Source organism: Salmo salar, chromosome ssa15 (assembly GCF_905237065.1).
Source record: "Salmo salar chromosome ssa15, Ssal_v3.1, whole genome shotgun sequence".
Lineage (NCBI taxonomy): Eukaryota > Metazoa > Chordata > Actinopteri > Salmoniformes > Salmonidae > Salmo > Salmo salar.
The window spans coordinates 36,002,353-36,022,177 of record NC_059456.1 but is presented as its reverse complement, the minus strand read 5'-3'; the positions used below and the strand labels follow the sequence as shown (position 1 = coordinate 36,022,177).

The window sequence follows — 19,825 nt, the reverse complement described above, 5'->3', positions numbered from 1 at the left end:
CCCACTTTCCCCTTCATTTCACGGTCCTATACTGCACTGCCTACAGCGACAGCCACCTGTATGCACAACAAACCCCCAGGTAAGGCCTGACCACAGGAGTAGCAGTGTGGAACGTGTCTCTATGAAGATCAAAGGGGCCAGCACAAGTTTCGACAGTTCTAGTGAGAGGATGAGAGAAGCTGCTTCCTTGCAGATGAGTGTGGTGCTTGGTCGCCGGCGTACAACTTTCAAACCAAACACTTCTAAAGAAACGTAATTTGTATCTAAACAACGACATTCAATTATATTGTTTTTGTTTGTAGTTGTTTTTTCGTCAATGTTCACAATGTTACCTGCGAAATATAGTAGTGTTATAGTTTTCTTCACAACTTTTTGGTTTTACGCAACTTTGACACACGGGAGTGGATTTAGTCACTCAACTATTTTGGACCCTCGTGGGAAGTATAATATAAAGTGGAGGTTTGACCGGAGAACTATTTATTTTGAAATAGAAGTGGAAACTAGAGGATATATAGGATTTGGTCTATCTCCCAACGGTGCCATGGCGTCGTCTGACATTGTCATTGGTGGAGTCACGGATGGGACACCGTATCTACAGGTATGTTACTCACCTGGGTTTTACAGAATGAAAGTGACGCAAGGTATGCCTTGCTTTTTATCACATGAGAGGTGGGCTACTTTCACTGGAATTTTAACAGTGCATACATAGTTCAATTGTGCAGCTATATGAAAATTATGATTTATATTACATTTATGTTTAGCTATTTTCACAGGGCACTTGGGTATATTTGGGGTGTTTACCTGATGAAATAGTATTATCCAGAGCCATGTATTTAGATGAGACATGTATTCCTAAATACACGACTTTGGATCTAAAAGTAGATTAAATAATAATTGAGAGTCTCCAAATTGAATTTATGGTTATTGATCAGATGTAACAAGCTATTGGCCATACCTGTTACTGTTAGTCTGACCCCACTGCCTTATGGTAAACTTTTGTGGGGCACAGCCAGCCACTCGTGGATTGACTCCAATAGGGTAAAGGGTCTGGATATTGCTACACATCACAGGAAGCTCACTGTGCCTCAGGGATCTGGCAATGATGCCACACAATCTAACACAGTCCTTCTTATTGTGTTACCAGAGGGTCAGGGTCTATGAGGAGACAGCAGCTGTAGTTTTGTGCCAATGTTGTTGTTGTTTGTTGTCATGTATTTACAAGCAATGCTTGGCAGTGATAAGGACAAAGACATAACAGCCAGACAGTTGCCACAACAAAGCCCTGTATATACCTGGTGCTAACGTGTCCTGTGTCCTGATCTTGTCCGCATTCTGATTGTGCCCACGTTTTCTGAAATGTGTCTACATATGGTATTAAAATGTGTATGTTATCCGTCCACTGTGTCTGCATTGTGACCAGATTTCCTATTCTTTCAAAATAATTTGTATTTATTTTAAGACTTATATTGACAGACAGTCCTTTACATTTCAGACACGGAACATAAGACACATTTTCTGAAGCTTTAATAGGAAAACTAGCTTTTTAGATGCTTCTGTTTGCAAATATATACACCATATATTACACACACAAAAGTATGGCATAAGTCAATTGGCCACCTTGTCAATGATTTTAAAGTGTAGGATAATGATGATTTAAATGGTTTCACTGTCCAGATGCGTTTGTCCACAAAGCGTGCCTGACTACCTCTGGAGGTGGTCAGGAAGACCTGATCACAATGCGTATTTTAATCATCTACACCTGTCTAAAAATGTGGGCACAATCAGAGTGTGGAGAAGATCAGGACAACGGAAGCATGTTGGTACCAGGTATAAACGGGGCTCAAGACAGTTGGTTAACCACAAATGAAGCATAGTCCTGTGGTAATAGTCCTTTAGCTAGTCGTGATCCTAGCTAATGTAATAATAGAGTAATAGATCAGTAATTAAGCAAAGTAATGCAATTATCTACCATGCTCTTTCAATTGTGTCATTGGAACACTGGTTCTCCCAAAGTTTTGTGATTTACATCTATGAATGTATTTTTACATTGAAGGGCTCTCTTGTCCCCTTGTTCAGGACAGTGTTATTGCAGACAGGACAGTTGTATTTTATCCGGCATGCTTTCAACAGGATTACTTTGCAGACGCCAACAGAAAAGTGCACAGAGATGTGCAGCAGAACTACAGGCTGCAGTATGGCAGGGAGAACAGTACACACACAGTCCTGGCTTTCAGCAGGCACCTCCTGACCTGTGACACAAGTGACAAGGACATCACGGTACGTGGGTGGTGGAAATGTTTTATCAATGGGAAATGTGGAGGTTGATGTTTGCGAGTTTGAATGTGTGCGTGTGTGAGTGTTTTAGTTTAAATGTCAGTTCATGCCCGACGTGTCATAGTACTTCTTACCGCATTTTAAAATTGAAATTCACTTATAGATAGAAGATGTGTATGTGTATTGTCTGCCCAGGAAAGCACAGTGAGGGTAATATGGGCCTACCACAGTGAGGATGTGAGACCGTCAGGACCGATGTACCATGGAGTGAACAGGGGGAGGAAGAGTATGCGGCTACTCGATCCAGGAAGTAAAGTTAATATTTCCTCTGAGATTGACTTTTTCAACTTGCAATACATAAACGTAAGTGTGACAGCTGGAGAAGAAAAGGTTACTTCTCTCACCCACTATCCGTCTCTTAAACAAACTTGATACCACTTCTAGGTTTTATTACTTCAGAGGACCTTTTGTACTCTGAGACTGTATTTGCAGTGTGTGAGATTTATGATCAGTCCAATTTTATGGAGAGTAAATACAGTATCAGTCTCTCTGTCTGTTTGTTCCTCTCAAGATAGGTGCCAGTGCCATTCAAGGACACTACCTACTGGTGTCAGATATTTAAGATCCAGAAGGTTCAGAAGAAGCACCATATCATTAGAGTAAGTACAGACTTGGAATTCATTGAGCTATATTAACAACACAGAAAAATTATCCAAATCGACAACAGGCTTTCCCTTGAGGAAGGAGTAGCCTACAGTTCAGTCAGCATGCAGTCATCTTGTTTACCTTTCTTTAAAGGCATCTCACCTGGATCATTTCTGAGTTTTTATTTGTCTGCCTGCCTCCCTCTTTCATTGCTGTCGCCTGAATGGGCTCCTCTTTCATTGCAGTCGTCTGTAGTGGGTTCCCCCCATGGGGAGATTTCTCCCACCTCTGAGGCACACCTGCCGCTTGTTTGCTGCTCCAAATTGCTATTGTGTATTAAATGAGCCATTATATAAATGATATGTCCCAAACATAATTGAACTAGTATGAAACCAAAAAGCTTTAAAACACACTTGATTAAAGGAGGTAGCACATACAATTTAGAATCAAAAGAATGCTGCGATGGCACATTCCTTATTCATTTCTTGTTCTAATCCTTAGTGGGATTTGTCATAAAGACCAAATGTGCTTTTGAAACTAGATTTTGATGTTTTACGAAAGGGCCTTAGTTTTATTAACATAGTATGGAATAGTAGTTCTGTACTGTATCGTGTTATCATTGGTCATATCACTTACAGTAGGACTTTTCTGCCAATTAGAAAACATGAGAGTTGCTTTTAAAGTTGCCATGGCTATGACCTCTTTGACTTTAGAATCCTTGAGCTCAAAACAAAGAGTCTTCAGTCATTAAGTGAACAAGAGCCAGAAAGATATAAATATAGCAAGCTCTCTCTTCTCTTACTCCCCCTCCAGCACACAGCTTACTGTACTGTACATGAATCTGGCTCTTCTGTTCTGCAATCTGCCACTCTGATGATGACAATTAGATCATAGAATGAGAAACACCAGCACCATTCTATCAAAAAAATATGCTCCACTGCCCTTATCCAATTTGTCAGAGGAGTTTAAGAAAGGTCTGGAAAATTCTACCCTTAGTTAAAAAAGGTCTGGAAAATCCTACCCTTATTAACAGCTGCAGGGCTCCGAGGATATCTGATTCCACTATACATAACACAAACTGTTGTGAGATATCCCAGATATTGTTGTGAACTCTTATTTTGGAAGGAGCTCTTTGCGTGAAGAAATAATGTAAGATGCTAAAGGTGTTGCCTTTATAGAATTAGTAGAGTAAAAGGGAAATCATTTCAGTATCCAAATGCCACGTGGGAGTCGGACTGTTGTGATTAAACATTGTTATTGTTATCCATTCCAGATGTGTTCATGTGCGTGTGCATGATGTGTGAGTCAGTGAGTGAGAGGCAGTATGTAAGACATCTGTTATTATGCGTGATATGAATGGGACTGTCTCCTCCAATTCATCTGTGGAGATGAAACGCTACTATTGTTCTTTTGGGGTTTTAAGGCATTTATACAGAAGTTTAAAAGGCCCATCTCATTTTCCCTGTGCACGTTGTACCAATAATCATATATTGACACTTCAAAAAGACCCCATTCCCATTATATTTTCTCAGTCACGGTTTCTGTCCCTACCCTCCATCCACCTCTTTCGTCCCTCTGTGGGATTTGGTCGTTCACCACCTCACTCCACCCTCTATTATCTTGGGCACCACAACCTCACCTCCTGTTTAGATGACTCTATGACTTCCAAGACTTCCTGAAAACGGTCTACATGACATGCTTATTTTAGTTTGATAGATGTATTCTATTCAATGAAGTTCTTTATTCAGAGAAAGCGGCCTATAAAGTGTTCTATAAAGGCAGAGTTTGTTACACAGTGTACCAAATCGTCTAACAAGAGAGGCGCTATCCTTCCTCTCTCATGGCACAATCTCAACCTCAAACTTAGACTACCACGGCTGCTTCCACCATGAATAAATACATTTGAGAAAAAGTAGGAAGAATGTCTAAATATTAATACGGTGTTCATGGGCCAAGCTTTGGTCTTGTGTTCAGTTGATTTTAAAGGAGGCCTCACAGTATGATGTCACGGTTTGCCCAGCAGGCAGCAAGCTGCTTTTCTCAGATTCTAAGTCCAAGCTAGAGTCCCCCAGGCCCATTGAGGAAAAACGTATTTATTTACATTTATTTTTCACTACTTTCATCCTGAGGTGAGCAGGGCCTACCCAATCCTGTTTATCCCCTCTTGTGTGACTCCTACGGTTGAGAGCAATATAATTGAGGTCTAACCCTTTCCTGTCACGTCCTGACCAGCAGAGGGCGTATTGCTTAGTCTAGGTCAGGATGTGGCAGGGGGTTTGTGTTTGTTAAATGTTGGGTTGATGATTGGGACTTCCAATTGAAGGCAGGTGTGTATAGTTGCCTTTGATTGGAAGTCCTATATAGGTGTGTGTGTTTGTCTTTGGGGTTGTGGGGAATTGTGCTGTGTTGAGCCTATGCTTTTCCAGACTGTTGGTTGTTCGGTCATTCTCGTGAGTTCGTGTTGTTGTTTTGATGTTCATTTAGTCTGTAAATAAATACACACGATGAGCATACACATACCTGCTGCGTTTTGGTCCTCTTCTCTCCAGTACGACATTTTTAAGGATGAGTACGACTTATGTTATGACAGAATTCCCCACCAACAATGGACCAAGCAGCGGAAGAAGGCTGGCGAGGTAAGGGAGAGCGAGAGACACCCCCAATAATTTTTTAGGGGGGGGCACAAGGGCTGTTTGACGGGGCAAGAGCTGCCCGCCAGTCAACAGTCGTCGTCAGAGCTGCCCGCCAGTCAACAGTCGTCGTCAGAGCTGCCCGCCAGTCAACAGTCGTCGTCAGAGCTGCCCGCCAGTCAACAGTCGTCGTCAGAGCTGCCCGCCAGTCAACAGTCGTCGTCAGAGCTGCCCGCCAGTCAACAATCGTCGTCAGAGCTGCCCGCCAGTCAACAGTCGTCGTCAGAGCTGCCCGCCAGTCAACAGTCGTCGTCAGCGCTGCCCGCCAGTCAACAGTCGTCGTCAGCGCTGCCCGCCAGTCAACAGTCGTCGTCAGAGCTGCCCGCCAGTCAACAGTCGTCGTCAGAGCTGCCCGCCAGTCAACAGTCGTCGTCAGAGCTGCCCGCCAGTCAACAGTCGTCGTCAGAGCTGCCCGCCAGTCAACAGTCGTCGTCAGAGCTGCCCGCCAGTCAACAGTCGTCAGAGCTGCCCGCCAGTCAACAGTCGTCAGAGAGGTCAGACTGCGCTGAACTGCCGGGGTGGCCAGACTGCCCTGACCTGCCGGGGTGGCCAGACTGCCCTGACCTGCCGGAGTGGCCAGACTGCCCTGACCTGCCGGAGTGGCCAGACTGCCCTGACCTGCCGGAGTGGCCAGACTGCCCTGACCTGCCGGAGTGGCCAGACTGCCCTGACCTGCCGGAGTGGCCAGACTGCCCTGACCTGCCGGAGTGGCCAGACTGTCCCGAGCTGCCGGAGTGGCCCGACTGCCTGGAACGGCCTGCACCTGAGCCACCTCCAGGATAGGTGGGTTGGGGAGGGAGGGTGTAGCACAGTGCCGTCGTTGACGGCAGCCACCCTCCCTTCCCTCCCTTATGGTTTAGGGGTTATTTTTTGTTGGGGTATTGGGGATTTTCTTATTTTTCTTTTTTAGGTGCATCCTGGAGTCTGCACCTTGAGGGGGGGTACTGTCACGTCCTGACCAGCAGAGGGCGTATTGCTTAGTCTAGGTCAGGATGTGGCAGGGGGTTTGTGTTTGTTAAATGTTGGGTTGATGATTGGGACTTCCAATTGAAGGCAGGTGTGTATAGTTGCCTTTGATTGGAAGTCCTATATAGGTGTGTGTGTGTTTGTCTTTGGGGTTGTGGGGAATTGTTCTGTGTTGAGCCTATGCTTTGCCAGACTGTTGGTTGTTCGGTCATTCTCGTGAGTTCGTTTTGTTGTTTTGATGTTCATTTAGTCTGTAAATAAATACACATGATGAGCATACACATACCTGCTGCGTTTTGGTCCTCTTCTCTCCAGTACGACATTTTTAAGGATGAGTACGACTTATGTTATGACATTTCCTGCAGTCAAATGACTAAATAGACCTCTACTGGCCTCATGAGTGGAATGTTGTGAATGATTTATTATTTTATCATTAATAAACGCCCAAAATCTAGTGTTTCAATGTCAAGCGGTTTTGTTATATTTCAGTCTTCTGTGACGTATATAAAGTGTAATATTGGGATGCAAACTCAAAATTGAATACATTTCAAAATACTAATATCTGACATGGTACAGGTGTCGTCTTCTTTTTAAGCCCATAACCGTGTGTGTATAGTTTTGTTTCGAATTAGATTTGTTTAAGACTACCAATAAATAATCTGTGTGACCCTGATTTAGCCCACTGCAGTAAAAGTTAAGGCAAGTGTAGGCAATTCAAAAGAAGCCACCGGGGTTAGAATACACTCACATTTACTACTTCCCTCTTCTTTTTGTTTACAGATTGAGCCTTTGATTCAAAGGGGCCATGAAAACCTGGTCCATCACATTTTGTTGTATCAATGTGATAGCACCTTGAATGAGAGTGAGCTCAAGGCTGGCCATGAATGTTACCATCCAAATATGCCTGACTCCTTTCTCACGTGTGAGACGATAGTCTTCGCCTGGGCCATTGGTGGTGAGGTGGGCAATTGGTTCAAATTTGTAGTCATTTTTATTTCAGTGTTATAAAACTTTACATTAGCCACATGTATTTCCATGTATCAGAGTGATCATGTAAGCTTCCTTATTGACATGTTCAGTATGCCTCTCAATCTACCCTTACAGGGGTTCACCTATCCACCCCATGTTGGACTGTCCATTGGCACATCAATAGACCCTGTCTATGTCCTGATGGAGGTCCACTATGACAACCCAGCCTTTCAACAAGGTATTGTACACTCACAAGGACACGTCATGTTGCATTACAAACAATGAATGTGACTTGTCTGCCTTGACTCTATTGTAATTTTCCCATTTCACCCATTCACACCATACACATGCGTGTGGCAAAGTGATATGTACAGCACTTTACAGTTCAACAGTCAGTTACCCTGTTCATTGTAAAATTACTGTTTCATTGTCAGGAGTGGTGGACAGCTCTGGCCTGCGTCTGTTCTACACCCCAGAGTTGCGTCAGTATGATGCAGGAGTGATAGAGACAGGTGTGTGGGTGAGTCTGTACCACATGCTGCCTCCAGGCATGCAGGAGTACATCTCAGAGGGACACTGTACCCGCGAGTGTTTGCAGGAGGTAAGACAGCCAGCTATGACGGAGTCTTTCAAACTGGTGCGATGCCAGATATTCCCATTTCACTAGGGAACAACAGGAGTCAAACATCCACTGTTAAATTACTGTTATGCTATACCACCAACAGTGACAAGCCTCCATTTTAGTCTTGCTATGTGCCCAAAACAGTGGTCATCCAAAAATGCAATTAAACTAAAAAGTACTTTCTGCATCTGTGAGAGAATATCTATTTGCTCCTCTGTCAGTCCCTAGGCCAGGAGATGCCCAGCGGAGTGAGGGTGTTTGCTGTTCTGATGCATGCTCACCTAGCTGGCCGTGCCATCAGAACCAGACACTTCCGGGGACAGGAGGAGCTGCAGCACCTGTCACATGACGAGGAGTTTGACTTCAACTTCCAGGAGTTCCAGTTGCTGAAGGACGAGAGGCTGCTGTTACCTGTTGGTACTCTGAAATACTGTTTAGCTGACACGTTAAAGGTAGACTCAGCGATATGATGTAGGTGCACAAAGTAAACAGCATAGTGGGTCAATTTCCACAACAACTAAGAGCGTTGAAGAGTAAGGCTAAACTTCTCCACTGTTTTCATCCCGTACCTACCACGCTCTAACAACGTGAAGCGAACCCATGCACATGCGCAGATACTGTGTGTGACGCATGAGAGAGAATTCTTGCATATCACTCACCGCAATATCTGTGGTGCTGCTCGTGGCAACATCATTTAGCTGAGTCTACCTTTAAATAGTGTAGGAAATATGGGAATATAAATCTACCACTTGAGCTTGCCATGCAGGTTGAAGCATGTTCCCCTCCCTGTGATGAACAGTAATGATTGATGATTGCATGACTTTGATCCACCTACATAGATACAGGACATAATTAGAAGTTCATCTTTTGGCTGTTGCCTCGTACCTTCGACCGCAGCATAGCCATGCTAAAACCACAGGAAATCACGCCTCCTTGTACTGTATATTACTGCTTTTGTAACGGGGTGCGTACTGGCGGCAGAGAAGTCAGGCGCAGGAGAGCGAAAACTGATTTACAACGGTGTCGTTTAATAAACATAAAAACCACCGTAAACAGAACAATCAATGAATGGGTCAAACAAAACTCGGTATCCACCAGCATAACGTACACAAGCACTACAAGAAACAATTCCGGACAATGACATGGGGGGAACAGAGGGTTAAATACACAACATGTAATTGATGGAATTGAAACCAGGTGTGAGGGAAGACAAAACCAATGGAAAATGAAAGGTGGATCGGCGATGGCTAGAAGGCCGGTGACGTCGACCCCCGAACGCCACCCGAACTAGGAGAGGGACCGACTTCGGCGGAAGTCGTGACAGCTTTAGTGTTATCGTAATTATGTACTTTAATGAAAACACAATTTTGTTTGATGTGGTGTTCTAAATTCACAACCACAGAAGAGCCTTGATTTTAATCTTTCTTTTCAGGGTGACAATTTGATCACAGAATGCAAGTACACCACAAAAGACAGACAAAACATGACCTGGGTAAGAATGCACTACTCACAATCCACATGGATAAATGAATACTTATTTTGCCAGCTTTCTCTATTATTTTCTTCCTTTTGCTTTTATGGGGCCTTTGAAACTGAGCTGTCAGCTCTGACATGGTGAATCCAGCTCATCCTTAAGATGTGGTTTCTTCCTAATGATCTGTTTTATGTGAGTTTACAGAGATCACCTAATTGTTACATGTGTTCTATTGTTCCTCAGGCAGAGCCTATTTGAGCTTCAAATCTGTCTCTGTGTTTCTATGATTTGATTATTTGATGATTTGGTTGATTGCAGTACGGAACAAAAATGGTCATGTTCATAACAAGATTACACAACCCTTGAGGGTAGAGTTATGGGGTTATTGCTTTGACTTCAGATGTACCATAAGATGGACACAAAGCCCATATTGTTTTTGAACCATTCTTACCTTTGAAGAAAAATTACAGAGAAGGATGTTATCATTCCTGTTACACAATTACAAATTAATAGATCAGTAGAATTAGTATACTTAAATGGAATGGAATTTAGTGTTATGTACTTACCGGTAATAGAAATGAGTTGTGTTTCCCCTGCATGAACCTCTTGGTTCATACTTTCAGACATACAGTGCTGGGAAAAAGTATTTGCCTCCTTTCTGATTTTCTCTACTTTTGCATATTTTTGATACTGAATGTTATCAGATCTTCAACCAAAACCTAATATTAGATTAAGGGAACCTGAGTGAACAAATAACACAACATATTTATTTAATTAACAAAGTTATGCAACACCCAATGCCCCTGTGTGAAAAGGTAATTGCCTCCTTAAACTCAATAACTGGTTGTGCCACCTTTAGCTGCAATGACTGATCAACAACTACAGGAAGCATTTGGTTGCAGTCTCTCACATCAATGTGGAGGAATTTTGGCCCACCTTTGCATGCAGAACTGCTTTAACCTAGTCAACAGCCAGTGGAATCGCGTCGCGCGAAATACAAATACCTCATAAATGCTATAACTTCAATTTCTCAAACATATGACTATTTTACACCATTTTATAGATACACCTCTCCTGAATCGAACCACGTTGTCCGATTTCAAAAAGGCTTTACAGCAAAAGCAAAACATTAGATTATGTTAGGAGAGTACCCTGCCAAAAATAATCACACTGCCATTTTCAAAGCAACTAGCACGCATCACAAATACCCAAAACACAGCTAAATACAGCACTAACCTTTGACAATCGCCTCAGATGACACTCCTAGGACATCATGTTACACAATACATGTATTTTTTATTCGATAAAGTTCATATTTATATATAAAAACAGCATTTTACATCGGCGCATGACGTTCAGAAAATATTTTCCCTCAAATGCTTCTGGTGAATCAGCGCTACAATTTACAAAATTACTATTCGAAAACATTGGTAAAATATAATATTGTCATTCAAAGAATTATACATTAACATCTCGTGAATGCAACCGCATTGCCAGATTTAAAAATAACTTTACTGGGAAATCACACTTTGCAATAAACGAGGTGCTATGCTCAGAAAAATAGGCTAGGTGATACAGGTTAGCGCCATCTTGGACTCATCTAAAATCAAATATACTATTGTAAATATTCACTTACCTTTGATTATCTTCATCAGAAGGCACTTCCAGGAATCCCAGGGTCCACAACAAATGTAGTTTTGTTCGAAAAAGTTAATAATTTATGTCCCAATAGCTCCTTCTTGTTGGCGCGTTCCGAAGGCTACTCATAATATACGAAGCGCGCGGGACTTGTCCTCACGAATGTGCAAAAAAAATGTATTTACGTTCGTTCAAACATGTCAAACGTTGTATAACATAAATCTTTAGGGCCTTTTTCAATCAGAACTTCAATAATATTCAAGGCGGACGATTGCTTTGTCTTATTAAACGTTTCGGAACGAGAAAGTACCCACGGGCACGCGCGTCATAGTAGTAATGGCCCTCCCTCTATGACAAACTTTCCAGGCCTCTCGTTCGGTCAGTTTTTACCGGAGAAGACTCAAACCACTTTGTAAAGACTGTTGACATCTAGTGGAAGCCTTAGGAAGTGCTAAATGAATCCTAACTCATGGTGTGTTTCATCGGCAAAGGGTTGAAAGTGATTCCCACTTCCTGTTAGGATTTGTCTCAGGGTTTTGACTGCCATATGAGTTCTGTTATACTCACAGACACCATTCAAACAGTTTTAGAAACTTCAGAGTGTTTTCTATCCAAATCTACTAAATCTAATGAATTCTGCTCTGTATCAGAGAATTCTACAGAAGAATGTCAGGCAATGCATCTGTGAGCTGAAGCTAAAGCGCAGCTGCGTCATGCGGTAAGACAACGATCCAAAACGCACAATCAAGTACATGAAAATGGCTAAAAAGCAACACATTTGAAGTTTTGGAATGGCCTAGTCAAAGTCCAGACCTAATCCCATTTGAGATGTTGTGGCAGGACTTGAAATGAACAGTTCATGCTTGAAAACCCACAAATATCACTGAGTTCAAGCAGTTCTGCATGGAAGATTGGGCCAAAATTCCTCCACAGATACGTGAGAGACTGATCAACAACTATAGGAAACGTTTGGTTAGAGTCATTGCAGCTAAAGGTGGCACAACCAGTTATAGAGTATAATGGGCCAATTCCTTTTTCACACAGGGGCGTTGGGTGTTGCATAACTTTGTTTATTAAATAAATGAAATATGTATGTAATTGTTGTGTTATTTGTTCACTCAGGTTCCCTTAATCTAATATTAGGTTTTGGTTGAAGATCTGATAACATTCAGTATCAAAAATGTGCAAAAGTAGGGAAAATTAGAAAGGGGGCAAATACTTTTTCACGGCACTGTACTGTATGTGTTAAAGACTGTTCAGCCAAGAACAGACAATCTGTCTGCAGATACCCCCCCAGGACCACAGGTGGGATCTTGGTTATATAGTTGTTTGCAGCTACTGGCATCGTTTCTTACAGAGACATCAAACGAACAAATGACTGATGACTACAGTTGTAAAACGGGGCTTCTTCTCTTCTAGGGTTAGTCTCTACTGTTCAGGAGTAAACATGCCAACCAATTGTTATTCTGGAACAATATAAAACAGAATTTTATTCCATTACAGCTTTGTCACCACAAGGCACTGTTATTGTATCAGCTTTGTGTTAGACATAATACAGCCTGAAGTGGTACTTAATCTATATCAGTCACATGTTTTCAGAACAGATTTTCATGATTTCTTAGTGGTTTACAAGGACCCTGGTGCCAAATCTTAGTGTTTGTTAAGGTTCATGATTGTTACACAGATATCCATGTATTTGCAGAAGAATGTTGTTGTGGGACTAAATAGAATAAAATAGAAGTGTAATTTGATAACAGTAAAGGCAGTGGTGCAGACTACACGCTGTGCGTAGGACCCCAGCAGCCCCCCCACCATAATTTTGTAGATGAGATTGTAAACAACATTTCTTATTGTTGAGAGATAGCATACTGGAATACACAAGGTGCAATTTTGTAATTTGGTTGTGCATCAGCAGTTTTTCTCTTGTCATGTCAGTCACTGACAATCACTCAATTATCCCATGTCAGCTAACATTTTATAAAACTGCAAGGATTATAAGTCTAGCCAGCTATCTAAACCTTCATCGCTGAATTAGGAAAGGCACATGCCCAGGGGCCCTGACCTCCAGGGGTCCACCGACCTCCAGGGGACCCATTGATTTTGTTAGTCATCCAGATATTGTATGAACATGGCATAAGCCAAGGCAAAATGTGTACAATTTCAGAAAATTAGCTTTAGAACAGCAACATTTTCTCTCCACCCCATAGAACATTTTGTAGAATTGTTGGAAATTAGCATTAAAACTGCTAAATGTTCGCTCCTCCGCCAAGAGGGAGGCCACTAAAATGCCTGCGAGGTGGGGGGAGGGCAACCAAATCTCACTTAGGGCCCGCAAAAGGCTAGAGGAGGCTGAGTATACGTAACCTTTAATGTATCTGTTGTATTGGTATTTAGTATACAGAATAGGGAAAGGGGGGATACCTAGTCAGTTGCACAACTGAATGCATTGAACCGAAATGTGTCTTCCGCATTTAACCCAACCCCTCTGAATCAGAGAGGTGTGGGGGCTGCCTTAATCGTCATCATCGGCACCCAGGGAGCAGTTGATGTGGGGGTTATCTGCCTTGCTCAAGGGCAGAACGGCAGAATGTTCTACCTTGCCGGCTTGGGGATTCGAACCAGTGACGTTTCGGTTACTGGCCCAATGCTCTTAACCACTTGATTTCTAGATGATTTTCCCTCTGGCTGTTCCCTCAGGGTGGTTTGACCACCAGGGATGAGATGTGTCTGTCCTACCTGCTCTACTATCCCAGAGTGAACCTGACCAGGTGTGAGAGCCTCCCTGAGATCAACGGGCAGCTTAAGTTCATCGGAGTCAAAGAGATCCAGATGCCTGCCACGTAAGTAAGAGGCTCTGTACTGCGACTGCAATACCCATGTAGCGGTTCAAGTTGGAACCTGTAACACCAATTGGGGAAGATCATTTTTAGGTGAAGAGTTTTCTCTGCCTGGAGCACCTTACAAATGTCAAAGGTCATACACAATGCATTCTCATGGAGAAGTTATGTTCCAAATGAGTTACTGCATGTTATAGAGAGAGATTAAATACATATGTTCCCCCAGGCCTGGGAGAGAGAATAGGGGAACGACTGGAAGAGGTTTATGGGACAAAGAGATTGCATGTCATAGGAAGGAGGAAAGGACAGAGGAATATGGGGTATAGTCCCAAAGAGCTCATAGTCACACTAGCCCAGTGGGGTCAACATGTGGAGCACATCTGAAGTTGAGCACAGTGTTACTCTTTTTCCTGTTTTAGATGGTTCTGTTTTGTTTTACCAGTTAGCATGCTGGAATTTGACAGCAAGATATATAAAGCAATAGTTTGTTTTCCTTTCTATGTTTTTGCTCTTGCATTCCATTCATTTTGTTCAAAATAACATATTGTTCATCCATTTAAATTAGACAATGCACAATGTTTGTCTCTGTAGCTAGATTCCCATTCAATTGGTGACAATTTGTCATGGGAATATTCAACAATCTGAATAAAGAAAATATACGCATTTTCCCTCTAGTGGTGTTTCCACCAAACTAACTTGTTGTAGAGAAAAATCTGTGCATGATGACAGTGCACACAAAATTTAAATTTTTGCTTAAGTTTTCATTACCGAATAAAAATCTAAAGTTCAACCGATAGTTTTGTCACAAAAACTGTTGCGTTAAATAGCAAATCTGCCTACTCTGGTTTTGGCACATGCGTTCTAGGCAACAGCTCACATACAAAGTGAGGGTGGGCTAGTCTACATGATGACAATATTATGGATGCACGAGAATATTTGTATTTGTCAAACGGCAGTCAAGCATCGATCATCATGTCAACAGATAAGACCCTCGGTATTTATTGGAAGGGAGCATCAAGCTCATAGCGCGCACTTTCAACACCCACTTCATCTGTAGCCTAATAAACTGTGTGGTTTCCTGAGTCGTAGTTGGAGGACCACATTCCATATCATCTTATACAAATCTTTGATATCATCGTGTGACTCCAAGTTTGCTTTCATGTAATGGTTATTATATCAGTATTTGCGCGTACAGGCGTTTCCACTGCTATTTCTCGCATAATACATTTTACCGACACCCACGATGTCCAATAAACATAGTATCTGTAGATATTTATAAAATTGTACTGAAACGTCCTGTTTCTATCACAGCTGTCCTGTTTTTATACTGTATGACTTTACTTGCATGAAAACTGGATGGTAGCATGCTTAGTGAAACATAATTTTACCATTAAGTTTTTCCATCTTTGCTTTTATGCAAATAAAATGACAATAGCATCAAAAGCAGATGTGAAATCCTGAAACATAACATCAATCTACTTCATGTAATCATTAGATTACGTACAAGTCAGTTCATTGTCAGTATGTCAGTAAATTAAAGAAACAGTGCAACCTATTCCTTAACTGATGCTACTGTAGGTAGCATCACTTAAGGAAGTCCTGTGTGGCTCAGTTGGTAGAGCATGGTGTTTGCAACGCCAGGGTTGTGGGTTTGATTCCCACGGGGGACCAGTACGGGGAAAAAATGTATGAAATGTATGCATTCACTACTGCAAGTTGCTCTGGATAAGAGTGTCTGCTAAATGACTAAAATGTAAATGTATGTAATGTGTCCATGGTGTTTCCTGTCCATATGCCCCTGAGTGGTAAGTTGTGTAAGCGAGACCTTAGACCTGAGAATAGTTTGTAAAAAAGGCCTGGAAATGAGAGTGTATTTGATGGGTTGGGCTGCTGGAGTGCGTTTACTCTTCCTGCTATTACAGCATGGCTACACTCCTTTTATTCCAAAAAGCCTTGTCATGAAGAGGAACACCAACCTTCTATAAACAAAAACTGGCCTTAGCAGGAAACAGCAGTCCCACTTTCCCTAATGTCTTCCTCATGGAAATGCTTTTGGAAGGATTTAGTTAGCAGCTGCTGTTTTTCATTCTGAACATAAATTGTAAAGATTTTGAATATTGTAGAGTACATTCGGAAAGTATTCAGACCCCTTCACTTTTTTCACATTTTGTTACGTTACAGCCTTATTCTAATATTGTTTTTTCCCCTCCTCAATCTACACACAATGTTTCCTGGCACACCGTATTGTTAATTCTGGTGGAAGAGTATTGGTTCTTACATTTAAGAATGATGGAGGCTACTGTGTTCTTGGGGACCTTCAATGCTGCAGAAATGTTTTGGTACCCTTCCCCAGATCTGTGCCTCGACACAATCCTGTCTCTGAGCTCTACGGACAATTCCTTCGACCTCTTGGCATGGTTTTGTCAACTGCGGGACCTTATATCCTGTAGACAGGTACTGTAGGTGCCTTTCCAAAACATGTCGAATCAATTGAATTTACCACAGGTGGGCTCCAATCAAGATGTAGAAAAATCTCAAGGATGATCAATGGAACAGGATGCACCTGAGATCAATTTCGAGTCTCATAGCAAAGAGTCTGAATACTTATGTAAATAAGGTATTTCTGTTTTTGGTTTTTAATAACTGTACAACATTTTTTTCTTCTTCCTGTTTTCGCCTCGTCGTTAGAGGGTATTTTGTGTAGACTGATGTTTTTTTAAATTATTTAATCAATTTTAGGATAAATCTGTAACGTAACAAAATGTTCATAAAGTGGAGGGATCTGAATACTTTACAGTGCACTGTACATGAATACAGTGACTGATATATTGTGCATCAGCATGTGTATGGTAAATACTCTACATTTTACATTCTTCCTTTTACATTCGACCTTTCACTTAATGTATATTCTTCTTCTGTCAAAGGACCTGGCCTTTCATCATCAAGAGCCCAAAGAAGTACAGCAACCTCTCCTTCACAGAGGCCATGGACAAGTACAGGTGGTCGAAGAACAGAGGGAAGTCTTTCAACGAGATGGTTCTACAGCTGCCCATGAATGTGCGCTGCTCCAGGTGGGGGCAGGACGAGTGGTCGGTGAGTGTTCAGTCAGGGCTGGGGTTGATGTAGTGCTTTCAATTAGTCACTGACTAGGGAACCAGAGGGAACCAAAGAATCTGTGTCCTTTCACTCTTCTGGGATGTTGATTTATATAAATGTTGATCACTTATTAGTTTAAAATCGACTGTATAATATATGATTGAATGTGTTTTAAATAGTAATCTTCCTCACTGTATTTCATAGTTATACATATGTCCCTCTCTTTCGTTCCCCCTCCAGATTCAAGGGACCATGGTGTCACCACCAGAGGTGAAGTCTGAAGTCAAGCCTCCCTCCATGGTGTGCCGTTCTGCCTCAGAGCCACACAGTGGAGTGGTTCTACTCTTTACCATGTGCCTCACATACTCTATAGTCCAGATCTGCTAAAGCCTTTAGTCTATAGCCAGACCACTGTGTGAATCACACCACTCACTCTCTCACACCGGCCGTGGAAGAAGTCGTTTGACTGAAGAAGACGTTCCTAGAATCTCTCCGCCCTCTCCATTCATTATGTGTTATTGGGGTGTCTGTTGAATGCAAATTCAGTCCTTGATCAGCAACAATAGAAGATGGTTCTAGAATGACTTCTCTGACTCGATCGGAGTTATCGGAGTGTGAATTATTATAAGCAATCTTCCATCGGATGAGCTGAAGTTCACATGTTGGAAAAATGTTTTGTTGTTGTCTAAATATATACATGTATAAACCATACTTTTTATATTCTGTGTGTCCAAAAGTTAATACATGTTTAAAGAGTTTTATTTTGTACTTATTAGTATTACCTACGGTCAAGTTTGGGTTGTTAGTTATTTATTTTGAGTGTAAGACAAGACCCTTTTGCTAGTATTGCTCATGATGCGTTCTTCATAGCCTATGATTGGAATTCTCTAGACCTGAGTACATTACTTGACAAGTCTACATAGAAACATAGTAATAGATGATTTCCCTGATCCCATTATCCTGTGGCAGCTCAGGGGGTGTTTCAGTACTGTAAGGCCACTGTTATGGCCTTGGGCTCCCTGGTACCGCTAGGAACATCTCTCCCTAAGGCCACAGGGCCACCAGCACCGCTAGTCCGATTTACAGCGATTACTCTGACTGACTAACTCTAATGTGCCAACGTCCCATATCGTCAGAAACAGGTCAAAAAGGAAGGTCTCGTTCTTGCTTTTCTGCATGTGTTAGGTGGTTGGAGAGAAGAGTCATGGAATATGGAATATTGTGTTATTTACAGACCACGTGGATGACAATGCATGAATATTTGGATGGATGAATGGATGTATATTTAATCTAATGGATACAGCAGTAGGATAGGGACGCAAAAGAAGGTATGTGAATTATTAGATTACATGGGACCATTATGAAAATGTATTGCCATCATTGTCTTTTACCAGGTTATTAAGTGTTTTGTTTCTCTAGTCAGGCTTCTAGTCAGGCTGGATTATTATGAAAAGGCAGTTTTCTCACAGGGGATGGACTTAGCTGTTTTGAATTTGCCACCATCTGCAGTGTGGGACTGATGTATTGTTTGAGATAGTCATGGGTGAAAACATGACTTTTTTCCCCCTTGGGCTACCTCTCTGTCCAACAGTTATTCTGTCTGTGTTCTGCACTTATAACAAAAAGTGACATCTAGAACCTAAAATAGTTATTTGGCTCTCCACATAAGAGAACCCTTTTGGGTTCAACGTAGAACCCTCTGTGAAAAGGGGATCTACATGAAACCCAAAAGGGTTCTTCTACCTAGTACCAAAAAGGGTAGCACCACAGTGGTTCTCCTATGGGGACAGCCGGGGAACCGTTTTGGAACCCTTTTTTTCTAGGAGTGTAGGATTCTGGTCCAGCTTTCCTCTATGTGTCAGTGGTGCCTAACATCGAGGTGATACCATAGTATAACAACAGTATGAGATAGTAGCCATCCGACCTCTCTCAAAACTGGCAAATCAAGACCACCTATATTTAAGGACATTTTTTATATAACAAACAAGAAATCCAAGTTAATTAAGGATTCCCTGAGGATAAGCAGTCATTGAGGACTGCTCCTGTTGCAAGGTGGGGAACCATGTAAGAGCATTGCAAAGTTATTTGGTTTTCCTGAATTTGATGCCCTTGTCAAATGCCATGGGACATGAAAGAGCCACTCTCAAGATGGTGCATGTTTTGAATAAAGGATGTGACTGTGGTGCATCAGAGTAGATTGGTGTAATCTGTCCAATGATTGTGTTAGATGAAATTCAATTTGCTCCTAAGGCTGATTCCTCTGTTGCTACTGCTGCTGCTTCTGTCCTGAATGTCATTATGTCAGTGTTGTACATATACAATTACCAGTAGCAGATGTTTTTCATTGACCTCAAAGCTAGTCCTGTCTGAGTAGACCAGCACAATGCTTCTTTGAGGTCCAAATGATTCCAGATATCAATTCCGAAAGCATCCAGCAGAGGTCAGTATTCACTAGCAAATTGCTGCACCACATCCTCAAAACCTACACTGAGTGTGAGCTTGATCTTATTGCATCAAAACATTGCAGACACTGATCCTCCATAGAAAGCCTTGTAATTTGTGTATTATTTAAAACCAATATCAAAAGGATGACATCCCCACTGGGCAGAAACTG

At 42.0% G+C, this 19,825-nt stretch overlaps 1 protein-coding gene across 1 annotated transcript; it reads left to right on the top strand.

Annotated features, from left to right (window-relative positions):
* Positions 1–62: 62 nt before the first annotated feature.
* LOC106571350 (DBH-like monooxygenase protein 1 homolog) lies at positions 63–19,406 on the top strand. Its single transcript, XM_045695657.1, has 12 exons — positions 63–598; positions 2,131–2,277; positions 2,470–2,637; positions 2,850–2,933; positions 7,356–7,535; positions 7,680–7,782; positions 7,979–8,145; positions 8,388–8,579; positions 9,599–9,658; positions 13,976–14,118; positions 17,040–17,208; positions 17,452–19,406. Exons 1-12 carry the CDS (start codon positions 317–319, stop codon positions 17,596–17,598), a joined length of 1,842 nt encoding a protein of 613 aa, XP_045551613.1. The 5' UTR covers positions 63–316; the 3' UTR covers positions 17,599–19,406.
* Positions 19,407–19,825: the final 419 nt, after the last annotated feature.

Bases quoted from the DNA above. Each gene is read 5' to 3' on its own strand.
- LOC106571350 (XM_045695657.1), top strand. From the start codon at position 317: ATGTTCACAATGTTACCTGCGAAATATAGTAGTGTTATAGTTTTCTTC. The intron at 599-2,130 runs GTATGTTACTCA...TGCTTTCAACAG, and splicing joins ATGGGACACCGTATCTACAG to GATTACTTTGCAGACGCCAA. The intron at 8,146-8,387 runs GTAAGACAGCCA...CTCCTCTGTCAG, and splicing joins CCCGCGAGTGTTTGCAGGAG to TCCCTAGGCCAGGAGATGCC.